This window comes from Balaenoptera borealis (assembly GCF_965194805.1).
Source record: "Balaenoptera borealis genome assembly, chromosome: 9".
Lineage (NCBI taxonomy): Eukaryota > Metazoa > Chordata > Mammalia > Artiodactyla > Balaenopteridae > Balaenoptera > Balaenoptera borealis.
Genome location: NC_138873.1, coordinates 43688078 through 43707886, shown reverse-complemented (window position 1 = coordinate 43707886; position 19809 = coordinate 43688078). Strand labels below are relative to the sequence as shown.

The 19809-nt window shown below is 37.4% G+C and overlaps 1 protein-coding gene across 1 annotated transcript in view; it reads right to left on the bottom strand.

Annotated features, from left to right (window-relative positions):
* The window catches only part of ROS1 (ROS proto-oncogene 1, receptor tyrosine kinase), a 121983-nt gene that overhangs the window by 69698 nt on the left and 32476 nt on the right, over positions 1-19809 (bottom strand). Inside the window, exons 9-17 of the mRNA XM_082406080.1 lie at positions 18294-18449; positions 17944-18128; positions 17103-17200; positions 13474-13970; positions 11897-12109; positions 11037-11147; positions 9726-9904; positions 7320-7511; positions 3810-3910 (exon numbers count right to left, since the gene is read on the bottom strand). Of these exons, the coding sequence (XP_082262206.1) occupies positions 3810-3910; positions 7320-7511; positions 9726-9904; positions 11037-11147; positions 11897-12109; positions 13474-13970; positions 17103-17200; positions 17944-18128; positions 18294-18449 (1732 nt within the window). The remainder of the gene's footprint in view (positions 1-3809; positions 3911-7319; positions 7512-9725; positions 9905-11036; positions 11148-11896; positions 12110-13473; positions 13971-17102; positions 17201-17943; positions 18129-18293; positions 18450-19809) is intronic.

Sequence of the window (19809 nt, the reverse complement as noted above, 5' to 3'; positions counted from 1 at the left end):
TCATACCTACTCAGATGTGAAGCCAGCACCTGGTTTGCCTTTTGGCCTTTCACCCACTTGTCTAATTTTACACTTTGTCGTTTCCACTTCTCATTAGAACTTTCCAGTAACCTTGGTGAGGTATGTAAAACCTAATTCCATATGGAAAGAAGCTCACCAAGCAGGATGCACTTGGCCTGAGAAGGCTGGCCCTTCTGGACCACACACAGAGCTGCTGCAGCCTAGATCTGTGAATGTGTTCAGGTTAGCTTCGCTCACAGGTCGTTTGTTCAGCATTCCCAAAACAGTCCCCAGGACAGAGATTTCCCTGCAGGGTGAGACTGGAGATCCTTAGTTGTCACTGGCTTGGATTGCCCCTCATTTCCAGCTGAAGACTCCTCTCCTGTAAATATCTCCTGGGCTGATCGGAAAACTCTTGCCATCTGGTGTTCATCGCAATTTCAGCACAACCTCCTCACTTACAGGAGATGAGTACCTCAAACCCTTCAGTCCTCAGCAACAGGTAGAGCTGGATTTAAATCAAAGCTCAACAACAAAAAAATCATTAAAGGGTAAACCCTTCCATGAAGCATGAGCTGTGTATAGAGGGCAGCTGAGGTTACTCTACTGAGGGCTTACTCAGTTATTCATTCGTTCAGCAAATGTTGGGTGCCTAGTTCTGTGTTGGCCACTAGGAATACAGTGGTAAATAAGACAAATACAATCCCTGCCCTCATAAAATATACAGCCTAGCAGAATAGGCAGGTAATGAGCAAATATCTACACCATTGAATGGCACTGTAAAAGGAAAGGTAGAGTGGGCTCCTAAACAAGGAGACCTAATGGGGTCTGGTCAGAGAAAGCCACTCTTAGAGAACGATGTTTAAGCTGAGCCATGCAATCTGAACACAAAGTAACCAAGAGAACTGGGTTTGGGGACCATTTTAGGCAGAGGGAACAGCAGGGTGTAGGCTCCTTTGGAGCAATATACTCAGTCCTGACATGACTAAATATGCCTGAACTTTTATGACAGATGCACCCTTTTCAACATCCAAGACAGATATGTTGTTATAGATTATATATATGTTATATGTTGGTAATAGATTCATTCTTTAATAAACCAAAGGTAATGGCTGTACATAGGAAAGGGAAGAGCAGTTTGAAAGGCAGCTTACAGTTGTCAAGTTCAGAATATGCTGAACGACAACAGACAGCTAATCTCATCTCTACTCTATGCTAGAACTACACTGTCCAGTAATGTAACCACTAGGCCACAGGTGACTACTGAGCCCTTGACATGTGGCTACTACAGTTGAGGAGCTGAATTTTTATGTTATTTAATCTTAATTAATTTAGGTTAAAATTTTAAGCTAATATTTGATTTATATATTATGAATCATATGTATGATTTACTGGAAAACTTTTAAAACTTTATTTTGGAAAAACCTGGGTACATAAATCAACTTTTTCAATTGTAAATTTTATAAAATCTAACTGCAGATCAAGTATTTCCTATGAAAACTTAATGTGCAAAATGAGATGTGCAGTACATGTAAAATACACCCAAGCTATCCAAGAATTAATATGAAAAAGGAATACAAATAACTCAATAATTTACCTATATGCTTTTACTTTTTAAAATGAGGCAACAAGGAAATTTACAATTATATTGTGGCTCGCATTAGTTGTATTGGGCAGTGCTGATCTAGACTAGAGGTGAGGAACTTAAAATGCAGAAGAAGGAAGCTTGATTATATAATAGGAAAAAATTTCTGCTTGTAACATGGCTCTGGAATCCCTGTCTCTATGTACAGCTTTTTTTTCCCCCAGTGTGATAAAAAGGCAAGTCTTACGTGGAGGGCAAAAGTGCCTGTCCTTTGTGTAACCTTGTCAAGATCTGCTGCACTCCACTGGGCATGCATACAAGGAAAATTATTAACCTTGAGATAAGGAAATGCACTTTTAAAGGAGAAACTTCCTTCCTCTATCTGGTAAATCCAATAATACTGATTTTTCTGGACACTTGAGGAGCTGGGCTCTCAACGCCAGCTAGCCTGTCCTCTGGAATGTACAGACAGGGAGAGTGAGCCGTAATCCTTCAGGACACTGTCACTTTGAACACCGTCTATATCTCACAGACAGATTCTTTTGACAATCAGATCACCAGTACCTTACATTTCTAGGGAAGGGAACAACCAGTTTTCTGTGGTTCACAGTTGGGAAACAAACCAGAGCTGTATGTTATAGCTGATATGAAATAAATGATTAATCAGATTTGCTGTGTTTATGCTTGTATGCATTATAGGTTTATAAACATATACTCTGTTTTCATAGTCTCTATGATTAAGAGTTTTTCCATAAACCAAAAAATATGTATTTTTTAATCTAAAAGTAATTTTGACATTGTCTTCATAGAGCACAAATTCTTGGTCTTTGTAAGATTAAATTCTTTTGAAAATTTGATGAAATGAATGGATGCTCAATTTCCAAGCACTCACACACAACCTGAAGCCCTCCATGACCTCCCTAGGGGGTCCAAGAACCCAATATTAGAAATCTCTGCCCTAGAGCAGGAACTTTTGTTTTACTTTAACCTTTTCCTGACTATCTCTCTAATTTACCATGTGACAATCAGCAAATTTATACACATCTGTGGTTTCAGTTTCCTCATCTATGTAATAATATGACCTCTAAATTCTCCCTTTAACTGCTCTTCTTTAATGATTTTATGTCCTGTATTTTAATTTGAGATATGTAACCGTTTCCTTGAAGTTAAAAACTATTGGCTGTTTAAACTAAAAATAGTAATGAACATGGATTTTAGAGTGTAGATGAAAGTAAAATATATGACAACAAGAAAGGGTAATAATTGGAAACATATCACCATAAAGTTTTAAAATCATTTATGAAGTAAGAATATTTTGAATATGACTGTGGTAAGTTGAAGACATTTAATGTTAAAAATGCATATTTTACTCTCTAAAGCAACCTAAACAAAATTATAAATACATATAATTAAAATGTCATGAGAGGAGATGAAATGGAATACTAAAAAAGTATTTTATTTACCCTCAAAAATGCAGAGAAGTAGAACAGAGGAATGAACAGCCGATGAGACAAATGGAAGTCAAACACCAAGATGGTAGACTTAAATCCCAACATATCAATAATTATATTAAATGTAAATGAACCAAACACTCCAATTAAAAGGCAGAAATTGTCAGACTGCATAAAAAAGCAAAACCTTATATGCTATTTACAAGAGACACATTTTAAATGTAAAGACGAAAATTGAAAGTAAAGAGATATAAAGAGCTGTACCATGCAAATACTAAGCATAAGAAAGCTGCTATGACTTTACTAATACTATCAGACAAAATAGCCTATAAGATGAAGAGTATTACCATAGATGAATGAGGATATTTTATAGTAATAAAAGGAAATACAATATAATCAAGTATATAGATAACAATACTAAATACAAAGCATGCAGATACGTCAGCTAAAGAGTTATAGGCAAATCTGTAATCATAGTTGGAGACTATAGTAAGAAGCAGAAAAACCCATCCACCCATTTCCTGGGCTCTTGAGGGGCATTCTCCTCAGTGCCTCTACTGGACTCTCTTTACACCCTATCACAGTATTCACCATATCCTACAGTTATTAGTTATTTACAAACTTACCTTTCCTTACAAGCACAATGCATGCAACACAGTGGAAAATTAGTAAATGTTTATTGGAAGAATAAATGAATTCTCATGCACTATCATTTATAACTGAGGAGCAGGTTGTTCTCTTATTCTCAACCAATTGCCTTCAATCTTACTTACCTCTGACCCCGAAGAACAGCTGTGTACAGGTGAATACACTGACTGTCTTGAACCAACCAATACAGGAGCCCATCACTAAGGTCTAAAGTTAGAGCAATTACCTAAATAGAAAATATGGAAAGAAAACAAATCAAATACATGTTTAAGGATACCTTTGTGATTATGTCACACTTAAGCTACAGATTTCTCTTTAACATCCTCTTTGGAATAATAAACTCAGTGATTTTTGCCTTTCACTGAATATAAATATTATATGAGTATGTCTATTACTATGTAATTTTTATATAAGCACTGGTTTCCTAAAAATCCCCAAATGGCAAGAAGTATCTGTTATTCACTTCTATATACTTATCTCTAGTGGTTCTCAAAGTTTGAGTCTTGGACCAGCAGCATCAGCATCACCTGGGAACTTGTTACAAATACAAATTTTCAACCACACTCCAGGTCCTACTGAATGAGGGACTTTGAGCCACTGTGCAAAGCCTTGTCTAAAGCTAGCCATAACTTTGGACTCTTCAGCCACATAAGCCAATGAATTTGATCATTGTTTAAATCAGTTGTTCGCAATTGCTGCTCATTAGAATTACCAGTGGAGTTCTTTAAACTTCTCAATTCCCAGTCTGCATCCTGTTAAATTTTGATCTCTGGAGATGGTACCCAGTCTCCAGTATGTCTTCATATTCCCCAGGTAATTCCAATGTGTCTCCAAGTTTGAGAACCAGTGGTTCAAACCATTTAAAATTATATCTCCTGTTAATTACAACCAAAAACATCCTGACATTTTTCTAAAATATAACACAAACAGGGTTTTTATGTGATATAATTGGATAGAGTCATGTATATATAAAGTCCTATTTCCAGCTGACATCTTACAACCACTTCTCACTACTGTTTCTTTGTCTTCTTTTTACAATCTATGTCTCAATTTTACATCCAGTTGACGACATGAGGCCTGAGGGAGGACTGTTTCTCCTATGAAATAAGGTGCATGAGATAGAAGTTACAATCCAAAGGATCTTTTTTGCTTTCTTTGGCTTTATAGGTATTTTTCAAATGAGTTGAGATTGCTAGGAGTCTGACCTCAGAATAGCAGAGTCTTTCTATGGCAGACCTAGAGGCTGAGAGGTATCAGATAGGATTAAAGTTGATGACTGTATCTTTAGCAAGATACAACAGCATATAAACAAAAAGATGAGCCAGTGAAAAATGTAAAAAGAATACAATAAAGTATCCAACAACTAAAAATACTTGCTGGCAGGTTACCCAAGGCTTGCTACAAAGAAATAATCTCCAGACCCATGGCTGCAAGAACCTTCAGTAGTCATGTAAATCACAGCCTTCAATCTTCAAGAAAACTCAACCTACTCCTTTCCCAAAAGGTAGAAAACTATTCTAGCAATTCCTAGCCTTTCGGGAGTTGAATTATGTCCTCTCTTCAGGCTAAAAGAGATTTATTGATAATTTTTCCAGTTAAAGTGAAACCAGGTTAATATTGTTTGGGTATCTATAATGAGATGCACTAGAGTTTTCTAAATTACAGATTAACTCTACTTTATCTCTTAAAAAAGAGATTCTACAACTCCCTTTGCTGGAATACAACAAACTTCAAGCTATAAGTGAAATTCAGGTGTTGGATCATTACCCCATTCCTTTACACCAGCCATTTGGGCCCATATTTAAGCAGTGTCAGAAGGTGTTCCATAAATCTTTGGTAACCATTGTTACGTCTAGTAACTCCCATACCTAGGAAATAATCCCTTTGATCTAAACGAAAACCTTGAAGTTTAATCCCCTGGTAAAATGTACTATATACTATTAGCCTGACACATCAGATGTGGCAAAAAGTATCTTTTCACTTTAAATGAATATCTCATTTCATTCTCCCTTTTCATCACACAAATGAGTCTTTCTATAAATGATTGGCTAACTATTTTATTACACCTGTTGATTGCAAAGTATCTTATACTCCGTGATAAATCTGTGAGTAACACAGAAAGGAATGACAGTGAGATGGAGCGCTTTGCTCAGTGCAAAACATATTACCTTCAAAACACCTACTAGCATTAATGGAGGCAGATGAATAAGACAACAAGTCACAGAACAAGAACACAGATTTGCACAAGTAGCAACAACATTAGCCAGCCTGTGAGAGTATTTGGAGTGGATTTTAAAGAAAAGTGTATTTCCTCAAACATGCTGAGAAATCTAATGATTCACTCATTTACAGAAAAGTCCCCAGGGCCACTCCCGAGCTATCCTGAGTAGAAAAACTCAAACGACAAGATCAGGACAGCAGGGAGATTACTGACAAAGTCTCAGGGATGAATAGGAAGTTACTCCTGATATACTGTTACCTTTAATATGCTTTTACACAAAAAAGTTTTTCCCCTAACATTGTTTATTGAAACATAAAAAATATACTTTCTTTATATTCAGACTCAAGTGGCTCTAAAATAGAATTAAGGGATTTTTCATTATTTGACAGGAATAATTAATCTCTGGATATGGTGTGTAAATTTCTATTTCTTTTAAATATCTGTGTTATAATCTGTAGGTGCCAATCTTAGGAATTATAACTGATACATCCTATGGAATTGAGGATCAGTGACTCAACAATTTGTTTGTTTATAAATGATCTGATACATCTGTATTATCGCTACTGACAACAAAAAAGGCTTTAAAAAAATAAGAAAATTTTAAGAAATAGCCTAGATAGAAATAGTATAAATGATATATTTCTTCTTCATGCTTTTCTGTAATTTCTAAATTTTCTACAGTAGACATATATTATTATGATGATCAGAAAAAACAAAATTCAGAAATTTAGATGGGTTGCTAGAGGGTAGCTAAACAGGATCAAGAAAAATAGGTATTGCTTCTAGAAGTTGAGGAAGTAAAAATAACATTTGTTTTAGAACCATTTCTATATCAGGGTATTTTTTAGATTGAGTTTAAAAATACAAGCTTAACTATTGAGTGGTTACCATGTGCCTGGAACTATTCTCACTACTTCCCATGAATTATCTCATTTAATCTTCACAACAACCCTAAGAGGTAGGACAATTGTTAATATTCCCGTTTTTCAGATAATGAAACAGGCACAGAGAAGTCAACTTTCCTAGGAGTTCCACAGTTTTTAGAGCAGTCAGTACCAGAAATTGATTGAAAATAATAAAACACCTAATCATCACCCAACAAGAAGCTCTAAAATATCCAAAGAATTCCTAAAGACTATGAAAACAGACGGAAATTAAAATGCTCTTAAAGTGTGAGTCCATTCAAGGTAAAGCAAACTATAAAAATCTCCATATTATATTCTAATTTATTTAATCAATTATGACAATCAATAAGACTTAGAGAAAGTTTGGTTATACCAAGATCTTACCATAACAGTATTTCTTTTCAGATTCTACCTGAACAACTCACAATAAGCAGAAACAGTATTATTATAACTATAAAACAGCATTATTTAGTACTATTAAATGATCAGATCTTATTTTTAATTTTCACCTTTTTCCCAGAAAACCAAGGCTGTGCCTGTAGTATAAGGGAACTTTCTCCATTTAGCCTGGTACTTTCAACTGAATACAGTGTGGTCCAATAGAGATATCCGCCAACTGAGTCCACCACCATGTCATTCACCAACAACTTCACGTGAGTCACAATGTCTGTGTGTCCTGTCAACAGAGACTGCCTTTGTATCTATAAAACATAATCATGTCAGTTAGTAATTTTCAAATGGCATCATGAATAGTTTATTGCAATTGTTAGTAAACTACTGCATTCATACATTCATTTGTACAACCACAAGTATTTATTGGCACTATGTGCTGGGTAGTGTGCCTAGCCTTGGAAACATAACAGAAGTTATAAGAAAGTTAGAGTTTATAAGGAAGTTTACTCCTTTTCATGCCTCTAAAGAGAAAGGAGATACATTTATTTTGAGTTAAAATACTTGCTCTTGGGACTTCCCTGGTGGCGCAGTGGTTGAGAATCCGCCTGCCAATGCAGGGGAAACAGGTTTGAGCCCTGGTCTGGGAAGATCCACATGCCGTGGAGCAACTAGGCCCGCACGCCACAACTACTGAGCCTGCACTCTAGAGCCCGCAGGCCACGGCTGCTGATGCCTGTGCACCTAGAGCCTGTGCTCCACAACAAGAGAAACCACTGCAATGAGAAGCCCGCACACCACAATGAAGAGTAGCCCCCGCTCGCCACAACCAGAGAAAGCCTGTGCACAGCAATGAAGACCCAATGCAGCCAAAAATAAATAAATAAAATAAATAAATTTATAAAAAAAAAAAAATACTTGCTCTTCCTAATCATACATCCAATCAACACATAAAAATGTATTTGATTAGGCTCCCAAAGAAGATGAGTACTCCTGATAAATGGTGATGTCTCTCTCCTTGCTCCTGTCAGTATATCTCCATAATATTAATTACTATCATTATTGAGTACCTATTATGTGCCAGGCACTATACTTCTTTTTTTCAATCTTTAAAATATTAGCTCTTTTAGCCCTCACATTAAGCCTGTAAAGGATTTCTATTTCCTACTTTTTCACAACTAAACTGGGTTCAAAGAAGTTAAGTAATTTTTCAAGGAGTTGAACAGTTTTATAAGAGACAGAGCAAATACTTGAAACCAGTTTTTATCCCACTCTTCCACTTCCTCCTTCAAAACTATTTTCAAACTAACCCATTTTGGGGAGCATTCTCTGATTAACCCCAGTCAGCTCCATTCTGCCTACAAGTCATTGGCACTTATGAATTCAGACTATACCATATTGCTTTGCTTCTAAATACATTGCTCTGTATGCTTCTTCTATTAATTCATGAATGTATTTTTATGTCATGAAAAGAGCAGGGGCAAGAGGTGATGGTTGCACAACACTGAACATACTAAAAACCACTGCATTTTATACAATCAAAGGGTGAATTTTCTGGTACATGGATTATATCTCAACAAAGCTGATATTTTTTTTTTAAAAGAGCAGAGGCATGTCGTCTATTTTCTTCATATTCTCTACTATGCCTATTCTCAAGACTCTAAACATATCGGTAACAGATAATGAGTAAATAAATGAATGGACACATGCCTTCCTGATTAGAAAACGATTTCCATACCATATTTCTTGATCTGTTAGACCAGTGTTCTCATCATCAACCATCCTTTTCTTCAGTGTGCACAATGCGCGGGATGTCTTCATCTTGCCCCCAAATCCACTCTTCACCCTCTCCACCCTCCTCTGTGCCCCCTGAGCCTGATATCAATGGACTACATCAACCTAGCTCCATTGTTCTCTGGCTTCCAGAGAGTTTCAGCCAATGGAAGCACTGGCAGAAGATCAGATGCCAGAAGAAAAGAGGGATGGGGGTACATATGTACCCCCGTATCAGTCCTTGCTAGACCATACATTTTGACAGTGGCTGGTTTTCATGTCAGCAACTCTCCTAAAGCTACAGCCCTCACCATTCTTTCCCTTGCCCTTTATGCCTGGTGGCAGTAATATCCTCCCACACTTGCTAGCCCAGGGCATGCTTCACCATCCTTTGTTCATTTTCCTTAGCCCTGTAGATACCTTTGAAAATAGTCCCCTCACTTAGTTTCTTTTAATCATGCCTTTGGAGTGTGCCATCTTCCCTAGGACACTAACCCACTGGTGAACATTTTAATATATTTATTTTAAGATAGTATTGAAAACATGTGACTAATACACCACATAGTGATATAAAATTTCCTTTATACCTAAATACATTTTAATTAAAACGTGAGTAGGCTTAGAGACAAATACTAAGTAAATATTAGCATAGGTGGTACACAAGTATGAAAAAAATCATGAAAATTACATTCCAATCACTGAAATGGGTGGGCATTTTTTGAGAGCATCCAGAATGCCAGGCTTGTACTTACCACGTATGTCTTTCCAGCCCAGTAGAGAAAGTGACCCAGCCACTCAAAAGCTAAAGCCCCTGCTCCTGCAATGTTGGGTATGTGATAATTCTCTGAGATGTCCGTCCCATTCAGCAGCCACACATAGACATCACCTTTCATGTCGCTGTAGTAGAGGCTGTTGTTATACCAATCCATGTCTCAAAACAAAGTGAATTGGTAGCAGTTATTTTTTCATACATGCCAGTGTAAACATGGCGAGTCAACAAATCATACATGCACTTCAACATAACATTAAAGCATATACTAACATAGATACTCACTAGAGCTTCAAGGATCTGTCAAGGATATTATCCCAAAATCTTAACCCTTGGAACTAGAGAGAGGAACTAATAGTAATTGAGTGTCTCCTCTTTGCCAAACATTGTCTTGGATACTTTTACCTATTTCACTCAACTCTTAAAACAAAGCTATGAAGTAGAAATCATCCCGATTTTTTTTTTTTTTGGCTGTGCTGCGAGACTTGCAAGATCTCAGTTCCTCAACCAGGGATTAAAGCTGGGCCATGGCAATGAAAGCCCAGACCCCTAACTGTTAGGCCACCAGGGAACTCCCCATCCCCATTTTTGACATGGCGAGCCCAAGACTCCGTGAAATTATCTATTCTGCCCGAGGTCTCACAGATGAAAAGAGGAGGAGCCCAGATTCAAGCCAACTTCAAAGCATCATTCTTCCTATTAGTGCCACACTGGCTCCTAAGTCCAACTCATTTTGGTCAGAAATGCTGTGGTACTTTTAATAGCCAAACAAAGAGATCTAATAATTAGATAATTATAGACGATGCCATTAAATAATAAATAAATAATAATAAATTATAGAAGATGCCATTAAAGTAAGATACCATTACTTAATCTTCTTTGTCATGAAATTCTTTCCTATACTTGATTTAGAACTTCACATAGCTGTTCTGTGCTCCAGTCTGATAGCAAACTCATAATAAATTACTTAACTATAGCTGTCTTCATGGAACAAGTTAGGCTGTTACTGTGAGACAACATTGAGAAATTAAAATACGTGAGAAGTATATCAAAGCCTTCCTGAAATAGGCATAAGTCATTAAATAACTACATTTTGTGGAGTAATAAATGGCCCTCCTCCTTGAGAACAGACATTTTCTTAATAGTGTCACTGGCAGAATAGTTCAGTCAATATTTGTTCCTTTCATTATTGACCTAATACTAAAATACTCAATCCTTTTGATTGGTTGAATATCTCAGGAAGTCTTACAAGTAGAAACCTGCCATCCAAGTGTACAGGGGACTTGGTGTTTACCTGATACATTTCCCATATCAGAGGATAGGAATTCTCCTGGGCCAAAGCTATTTAATGGTTTACTCCAAAGCCCATCTTCTTTCACAGCCATGATAAATGGTGGCTCTGCAGCTGTTTGGTTTTTTAAAAAAAAAATTGAAAGAAATATCACAGAAAACACACTTTTTTTAGGTACACATTTATACCTTAGATTTCCTTCATAAAGTCAATCAGCATTTTGAAAAATACTCTGGAATAATATGAGTAATTGTATCTGCTTAAAAGAATTATCTATCATATTAAACATACTTTCTGATTTTTGTGTAAATAGTTGTAATTGAATGTGAAGAGAAATGTGTAGCGATATTTCCTCTATAGCAATGCCATGGTCATGGCAGAATTTTTTTTTTTTTTTTTTTTTTGCTTTAGCTATTGGTGGCCATGGTCCTATTCAGAGCACCCAGAAGCGATTGTGATAACAACAGTAGTATAAATGGGTCAGTTATCTTTCCATTTTTTTTCAACCAAGAGGATAGAATTCAACATAATTTACAGCCCCTCAGCTTCTCTCACCAAGACCTTCAGAGTTCAAGGAGGGCTACTGCTTAATAAACCATGAGAAAGGAGAAAACCATGAAGAAGAGGAGAATTATATTGTTTGTTAAAAAATATCTTGGATAGTTTAAAATAGCAGGTTAGGAACATAAATATCACACAATGCTTCATTTGCTTTCCTAATCTCAGATAATAAACACATCCTCAAGGGGTCAACGCACCCTCATTCTAATTTTTTTACCACATCGAAGGGGAGAAATTTTAAAGGACATAGGGAGAAAGGCTTTTTGTCAGAATCACTCCCTAAATCAAGAATATTTTCTCACCTGGTACCAGGGTAGTTCCCACTGAGGGCTCTGACCAAGGGCCTGGCCCCTTGGGAGAACTTGCTCTCACAAAAACCTTGTATTTCGTAGCACTCTGAAGGTCGTGTACATTAAGGATGGTCCCACTTATATTAGAGAACACGTGAGTGGTTTCAGGAAAGTCTTGGGTTGATACTTTCACCTCGTAAGTCCAGTTCTGCCAGGCGGAAGGGCCTAATTGGAAGAGTTAAACAATATTACTGACGAGGATGACATCAGCAAGGGCAAACAAAGGACTGTCAGTAAATTTATCTACAGCTTCACCTTGAGTGAAAGGATAATTGGGCCTGTTGCCCCATAATCACCAGGGTTAACTTGGTGACGTGACTAGGACAGTGGTCATCCCACCCACTCATTTTGTCCCATCAAAGGAGACATCATGCCCAACAAATCGGAAGCCACTGTTCCCCTGTCAGTGCTGTATGATTGGCTGCATAGAACTGTCGGAGAGGTTTTCTATACAAGCTCCTAATAAACAAATGCTTAATGATGAATCTCTAATATAATTCCCAGTGTTGGTAGAGCATCTCCCTCCTAGAAGCCCAAACAATACAAAAGAATTTTTTTTTGCTAATTCATTTTCAGCCATCTTTGACATATACAGCAAACAGACATAATTAACTTAGTCTTAAAGTAAAAAATAGCCAATGTTTGCTAGATACTCTAGGGGACCAGGGGTTGGCAAACGGCAGCCCACAGGCCACATCTGGCCCACTGCCTGTTTTTGTAAATAAAGTTGTACTGGAACACAGCCACAGCTACATATTTACATTTTATCTATGGCTGTTTACACACCACAAAGACAGAGTTGAGTAGCTATGCCAGAAGCCATATGACCCACAAAGCTGAAAATATTTACTATCTGGTCCTTCCTTTATAGAAAAAATTTGCCAAAAGCTGTGCTAGACACTGTTCTAAGTGTTCTACCTATGCATCTTAATTTGGTCTGTATGACAATCCCATAGAAATATATAATTAATATTTTTATTTCCAGTAGTGGAAACATGCATGAAGTGGTTAAGTAACTTGCCCAGGTCATTCTGCTAAAAAAGGGCAAGACCAGCCTTTGAATCCATGCAGGCTGGCTCCAGAGCCCACCTGCATACCCACCACACATGCTGCCTCTCCAGAGATGAAAATTCAAGTCCAGAGAGTTTTAGGCTCAAATTCATGCAAGATCTCCCTGGATACATGATCTCAACCCAAGTGCTCCATCCCCCTGGCTAATGCATTCCCTCAGACTAGAATGTCAGTGCCTGACTCCAAGGAGACGCTCAATAAATGCTCCAACCGTTCTGTTGGGACATATATGATGAAATATAGAGAGTCTCTTAATGCAAAACTGATAAATGTAGAACAAATGTATAAACACGTGTGTGTGTGTGTGTGAAAGAGAGAGAGAGAGCACTAAGTAGCACTTTGGGTTGATGACTAAATAATCACACATGGGCCCTCAAAGTTGAGTCGCATGTCAAGCCATTCAAGCTTTCCTCTCCTTCCGGCAAGGCCAGTCTCCAGGCTGGGGACAGGGCACTCACTGGCTCCAATGGCGAGCACAGGGGGCTTCCACTGAACCAGGGCCTGGTGTGAGCCGAACAGCACTGAGAGCTGCTGTGGGCAGCCCGGCAGCGGGTGTGGTTGGGTGTACAAGCCAAAGATGACCAAGTTGCCAAACCCAAATTCTTCTATGTGACTCAGGTCACATCCCACGATGAACTCATTAAAAGACAGAGAATCCTGTTGGAAAACAGCCTTGCCATCTGTGACCAGGAAGTCGTTGTTTTCACAAGCAAAGCTCTTCACATCAGTAAAGGGGACATGAGGTAGGACAAGGTGGGACGCGGAGCCATCCAGAAAGATTGACATGAAGACTTGGGCGGTGTCATTGAAGTAAATGATTCGCTTGGACTGTGGCTTGATCGCAAAGTCCTTTAATGTGCCACTCTGCACAATACGCACAACTTCCGAGTCCCGACCAGAAGCCACGGGGAGATCGACTCTATAAATGCCGTCTCTCAGGAGATAAAAGACATACCTGACACAGGAGCAAAAGAAGCCTGGTGTGATTCAGTGCAAGGGTGAAGGAGTAACAATGCCTCAGCCCATTGTTTTATCCTGTTGGGCAATCAGAACCAGATATCTCCAGAGTGGATAAGTACAGGGTTTCCCAAAGTGCAAACTGGTAATGGTATTTATTAAAGATATGCTCTAGTCATTTAAGTTAGAAGTTGGAACACTGGAAAATGTCAGCCTCCCTTATAATGCATAATCTCCTAATTATTAAATGTGACTTTTTAAGGAATCAGAATTTAAGAACAGCAAGCGTCTTTAAAGGTTTTCTAACGAAATCTACTCTTAAAGGAAAGCATATTATATAAAAATTACATGACCGAACATGTTATTTATTACGAAACATTTTTCTCCAATATACACAAATTCTTAGTCTAATTCTGTCAATAAATATTCCCATGCATTGTGAATTACAAAATGGAAGAAAGCAAAAACATTTAAGCAATTTTTTTTAAACTGGACAGTTATTATTTTACACAGTTATCTAGCAGTACTACTCTGCATTTGTAGTAGACTAAGCTTTTTTTAAAAAATATTCACAATTGAGTGAGATGGTAGGGCTACCACTTTACAAAATCATGAAGAAATACCCCACAATTGAGTAAAACAGCTGGGAAGGACCACCCAACAATCAGGAGAAAGGAGCCAGTGGAAGAATTTTGATAAAACACCTAATTTGGAGCCAAATATCATGGTAATGATACAGGTTGATTTTTAATAATGAAAGAGAAAACACTGCCAAAATATTTCATTGATAAATCAAATTTATAAATACAGTTTTAAAACATAAAACTATTAATTCGCATGTAGCTAATCTAGAATTTGTGATCATGGAGAAAGATGTTAACACACGTATATTTTTGCTTAGTAAATCTTTCTTATCAAGAGCCCATGCCGTGGGTTGGCAGTATTCCAACCTTTCATCACCACTGTCAAATCATTTTTCTTGTCCTGTTCAGTCCCGCTTTTATTCTCCTTGATGACTATTCCAAATCTTTACCAACATGCTCGAGACTCCTGTGCCCAAATAACATCCCAAGATGTAAACTTCATGTTGAGATATGAACCTATGTTCTTTTTCTTAAGAGAACATTGTGGCAGGCAAAGAGCAGAAATAACTTGGCTCTTAACTTCCTCTTTTGTTTCCCAAATTCAAAATTGTTAAGGGACTTTGAAGGGATTTCAGAAGATTACAATTCTTTTACTGAAGCAGGGAAGAGGGCAGGTCTTTAACCCTCATTGTCACTTTGGAGGGGAAAGAAAAGAAAAGAAAGGTGAGGAGAGCTGGGTGTGGGGGGAGGAGGACGGAGGTGAGAGAGAGAAGCAGCAGGGATGGGGGAGAGGGAAGAATTTTATAATAAGTACAAACTCAGTGAGTGAATAATTCAGTGATGCAAGATAACAGCATAATGGTAACTATTTTTAATCAGAAGAATAAACTATTTCATCTATCTGAAATTCTTCAGGAATACTACATACAAAGGGTTGCTAAAAGTTTTGATTTTTACAGAAACTCTGTCATTGTATAGGGAGATGATTAGAAGACAGGCCCTGGAGCAAGAAGTCAAATACTGATTCCAGCGCAAAACAGCTGATGGTCTTGGGCGGTCGATAAATCAACTTGTGCTTTGCTTTCCTATCTATAAAATTGGGATAATAAAAGTACTACCCCATACGGCTGAACAAGAATTAAATGAATTATTGGAAGTAATGCACTTAGAAGCACATATTAAGTGCCTGGTAACTATTATTGAATAATTATTATTATAATTTCTAGTCATATTTCAAAATCTAAGCACAAATCAGTTTTATCCTAATGGAAGAAAGAGCCACCAAAGACCTCTTTGAGATGTATTTTGAGTGACTGATTTAGTGAGTGAAGTTCATTATCCTCAGAATGAGTCATTTCGTGTAATTGCCAGCAACAAAGTTCATTTCATAGGATCTTAGACTTTTACAAATGAGGAAAATAAGATCCAAAGAGTCCAAAGGACTTGTCCTACATCACAGGGTTTTAAAAAAAAAAAAGGAAAAATCCTGTAATTCAGTAATTCACTCAAGCTTAAAACATTAAAATAAATATCTGGTAAATTATGAAAGAATATGAATAGACAATCTTGGTTTTAAATCAATAATGAGCAAGAAAGTCAATTCGTGAAAGATAAAAATGTTATGGGCTATATTTTTTTTCATTCAAAATGAAAACAACTTTATCCCTACAAGAAAGAAAAATGTTTAGTCTTACAAACATTGGCCTTGCTTATTGGTTACTAACCTGTAATTATCTGATTATATTTAAGAAATAATAACCCCAAAATAACTTCCTATGTTTTCATCCTTCACATTTGAGCATGTGGAGATCATGTAATACATTCACAGTGAATACCCCATTTCATCCTCAAAATACCCCAACTGAGAATTATTGTCTTCCCCGTATGGAAGGATAAAGCAAAGGTCATAGACACGAAGTTACTTTCTTGAAGTCCTACTACAATTTAGCATCACAACTGAGCTAAAATGTGTCCATTTCATTTGTGGCAGGGGGGAAACATAGTGATTTGTAATGGCAAATTTTAACTTGTTATTAGCTATCAGTTTCTGTTTCCTAAAGTGAGTGGTAGCAGTGTTCTTTCTAAACCAGCCTCCTGATAGATGTGAGAACCAGACCAGAAAAATGAACAGGTACTGAATTGCTCAGCAAGAGAAAACGGTGCAATGAAAAGAGGAAAGAGAGGCAGGAAGGGCTTCTCATGGGGAGCATTGAGGGGGAATAAGACCCTGAGTCATGCATAAAATAGTGACATACCCAAGACGAGGACCCAGGCCCCGGAGTCCCAGACAAGAAGTCTTTCCCATAAGCCCATATTTTACTGTGAAGGAGAAAGGAAAAACTACTTACCTAGAGAAGTTGTGGATCAAGTTTGAATGAAATTTCCTCTTGGCTCTATAAGAATGAAAAAACTTTGCCTGGATTTAATTAAATGTGAAATCAGATACATAGATTGGCTCATCTGGTACTAGGATGTTATTAGCAAGCAAGTTTCCCCAAGATTCTTGCCAAAGGAAGAGAATTCACATTTACAAGGCTAACACTCACCCATTGTATGAATCAGCCACAATTTTTTGAGGTGCAATAATTGAGGGAGGAGTAACTTCCTCAATGTTTGAGCAGTTTTCTAAATCACAGACACATACCTAGAGAAGAGTACATCAGTAGAATTAGTGTCTATTCAATTTGGCCAACAAGTATTTCTTGAGCAACTGCTCTGTGTTTAGAATTTCACTAGTCACAGAGCACTTTTAGAAAACATAAAAAAGCCCTTAAAAGACAGTGTTATATCCTATATCCTAATGAGTTTATATCCTCTTGGTATCCGTGAAATACAAGTACGTATTTTCCTGGCTTACAGAGGCACTCAACTATTTTTATTAATATTTAAGCTGTTTCCAAGCTTAGGGGCTTCCAGCCATAGTGATTGTGACCAGCCTGTCCCTTTAAAAGAAGGAAACTTGAAACACAGCAAACTGTGTCTTCTCAAAGATTTGGTAATACAATATTTTCAGAGACCTACTGAAGTTATCCATGGTTATTATACAATGCACAATGCTTGGAGCTGATTTTGATCACGATTGGCAGTTTTATCTAGTGATAATTCAGGTACCACCACTGTCTTCTGGAAGATGAATTATCATTAGTATAAACTCGTAGCTCTGAAAACTCACAATAAAGATGATTTAATGGTAGGTCAGGACTAGTACTAGGTAAAGTCTAGACCCTCCTATAGGCTAGATCTATGGTTCGTTGCTAACCCAGTGTCTAAAACTTACACACTCAGTGACTAATTATTGAATGAAAGAATTATGTTTACTTGTAAATATACCAAGATATGCATTAGAGTATCAATATCAAGTTGTTTACTTTAAATTCTCAGACTAACCAGTTGATCCATGATGAAATACATTCTCTGATAAAGCCAGTCTATGGAGATGGAAGAAATTAATCCTGAACCACTGTAAAAAATTCTCAGGTCAGACACATCAGACATGTTGGCAGCTCCCTTCACCCATATGAGAGTTCCTTCAGAGAAATAAACAACTTGCTGGTGGACATTAACTGATATTCCTGGAAGAGCCATGCAAATACATGTGTGTTATTAGGTAACAACCAGACAAAACACTTCCATGAAAGAGAATTTATTTCTTTAATCCTTAATAAAGGGATTAAAACTGAAGTCAAACTGGATCTTTCTTTTCACACTAAGGAAACATTTTTCTCTATTACACTGACCTGTAATATTACGGTGTGTAGCCCCTGACTGAAGGCAATGTGCTTCATCTACTAAATGTTTTAAAGATCTCTTTCGTAGAGAAGTTTTTCTGGATAAAAAGAGCCACTGTTCCTCTTCTTGAACTAAAACAACAACACAGTTTCTAGACAGACAGACCAATCATATGCACATTGACACAAAAAAGATCAATACCACCCTTCAAAACAAGGGGACTAGCACATGAAAGAGGCTGGTCAGATTTTCTCTGAAGGCACTGGGGTATTTCAACTGTGGTTGAAATCACATTCTGTGATTGGGATGAGAAGTACAGTGTCAGTCAAGTAGGATTTCTGGGTATGTGCCCCTAAATGCCCTCAAAATAACATCACATGCGGTACCACTGTTCTCAACAGCCTTGCCCAAATAGGAGCTCAGCTTATTATCCTCCACCATAGAAATCTGACTGCTTGGTGGAGGTGGTCCAGCCCAGGCTGGAGCGGGTTGTTGCATAACACACACATATGGACAAACTTTGGTTGTCTCTGTTTTGTCTTTAATTATCTCCCTTTGAGGCAGGAGAAAGGTCCGTAGTAATGAAATGTGAGGACTACAGAACTCTGACATCCTGTTCAACTAGAGACTGATGAAGTGTGCGTTGACGAACACTTTTAGTGTAATTGATAAATGTTATGCAATAATCACGGTAACAACAACCTTAAGCCTGCTCTGTATTTAACTCGCCCTCTGGATGCTTCTTGCATAACAAAAATACCTCTCCTTTCCCAGAGTGTAGTAACAGCCCCAAAAAATGAACTAAAGGCTGGTGATAGATGACATTCTCTACCCACTGGCATAGGCGTGTGCAGATTAGAGGAAGGGGCAATCAAGTCAGGAAATGGGGTTCCCATGAAAACGGAGAGCAGACTCCTAGAATTCTGAATCTTTGTGTGTTATTCCAAAGTCTTTTAACCCGCTTCCCCAAAATATTTCCAGTGCTTCTTAGAGAGCACTTTCTTTTATTATTTTGCTCACGTGGGCATCATGCAGAAAGTATTCAATCTCTCAAGGCAATTGTTAAAATGCCGAAGTAAAAAAAAAAAGTGGTACTTGCAAAATAATAACAGAAGCTAATTTGGTAGACTGAATATTCAGAATGGTAAAATGTAACTTATTAAGTTTAGATATATTTAAAAACCTTAAGGAAACTGGAAGAAAAGGATATCTGATCTGTATTAAATGATAATACATAATGTAAGGTGGAGGTTAGGGCAGAAACGATATATGTATCCCCTAAGTGTGTAAATGAGAGTCATAATCACTAGTGACTTTAACTGAAACCAAGGGTTTGCTTGAAGCCATTTTTTTAATCCCTAATTTTTTTTTAATTTTTAAATTCCAACGTGGAAACTTTTGATCAAACAACTTACTCCTATTTGTCAAATACTGGGACTCATTTAAAATTGAAAACTTACCAAGTATTCAGAAGACAGTGTCCATTTGGGCAGAACAGTAAGGTCTTGGGGAGCACCAGATGAC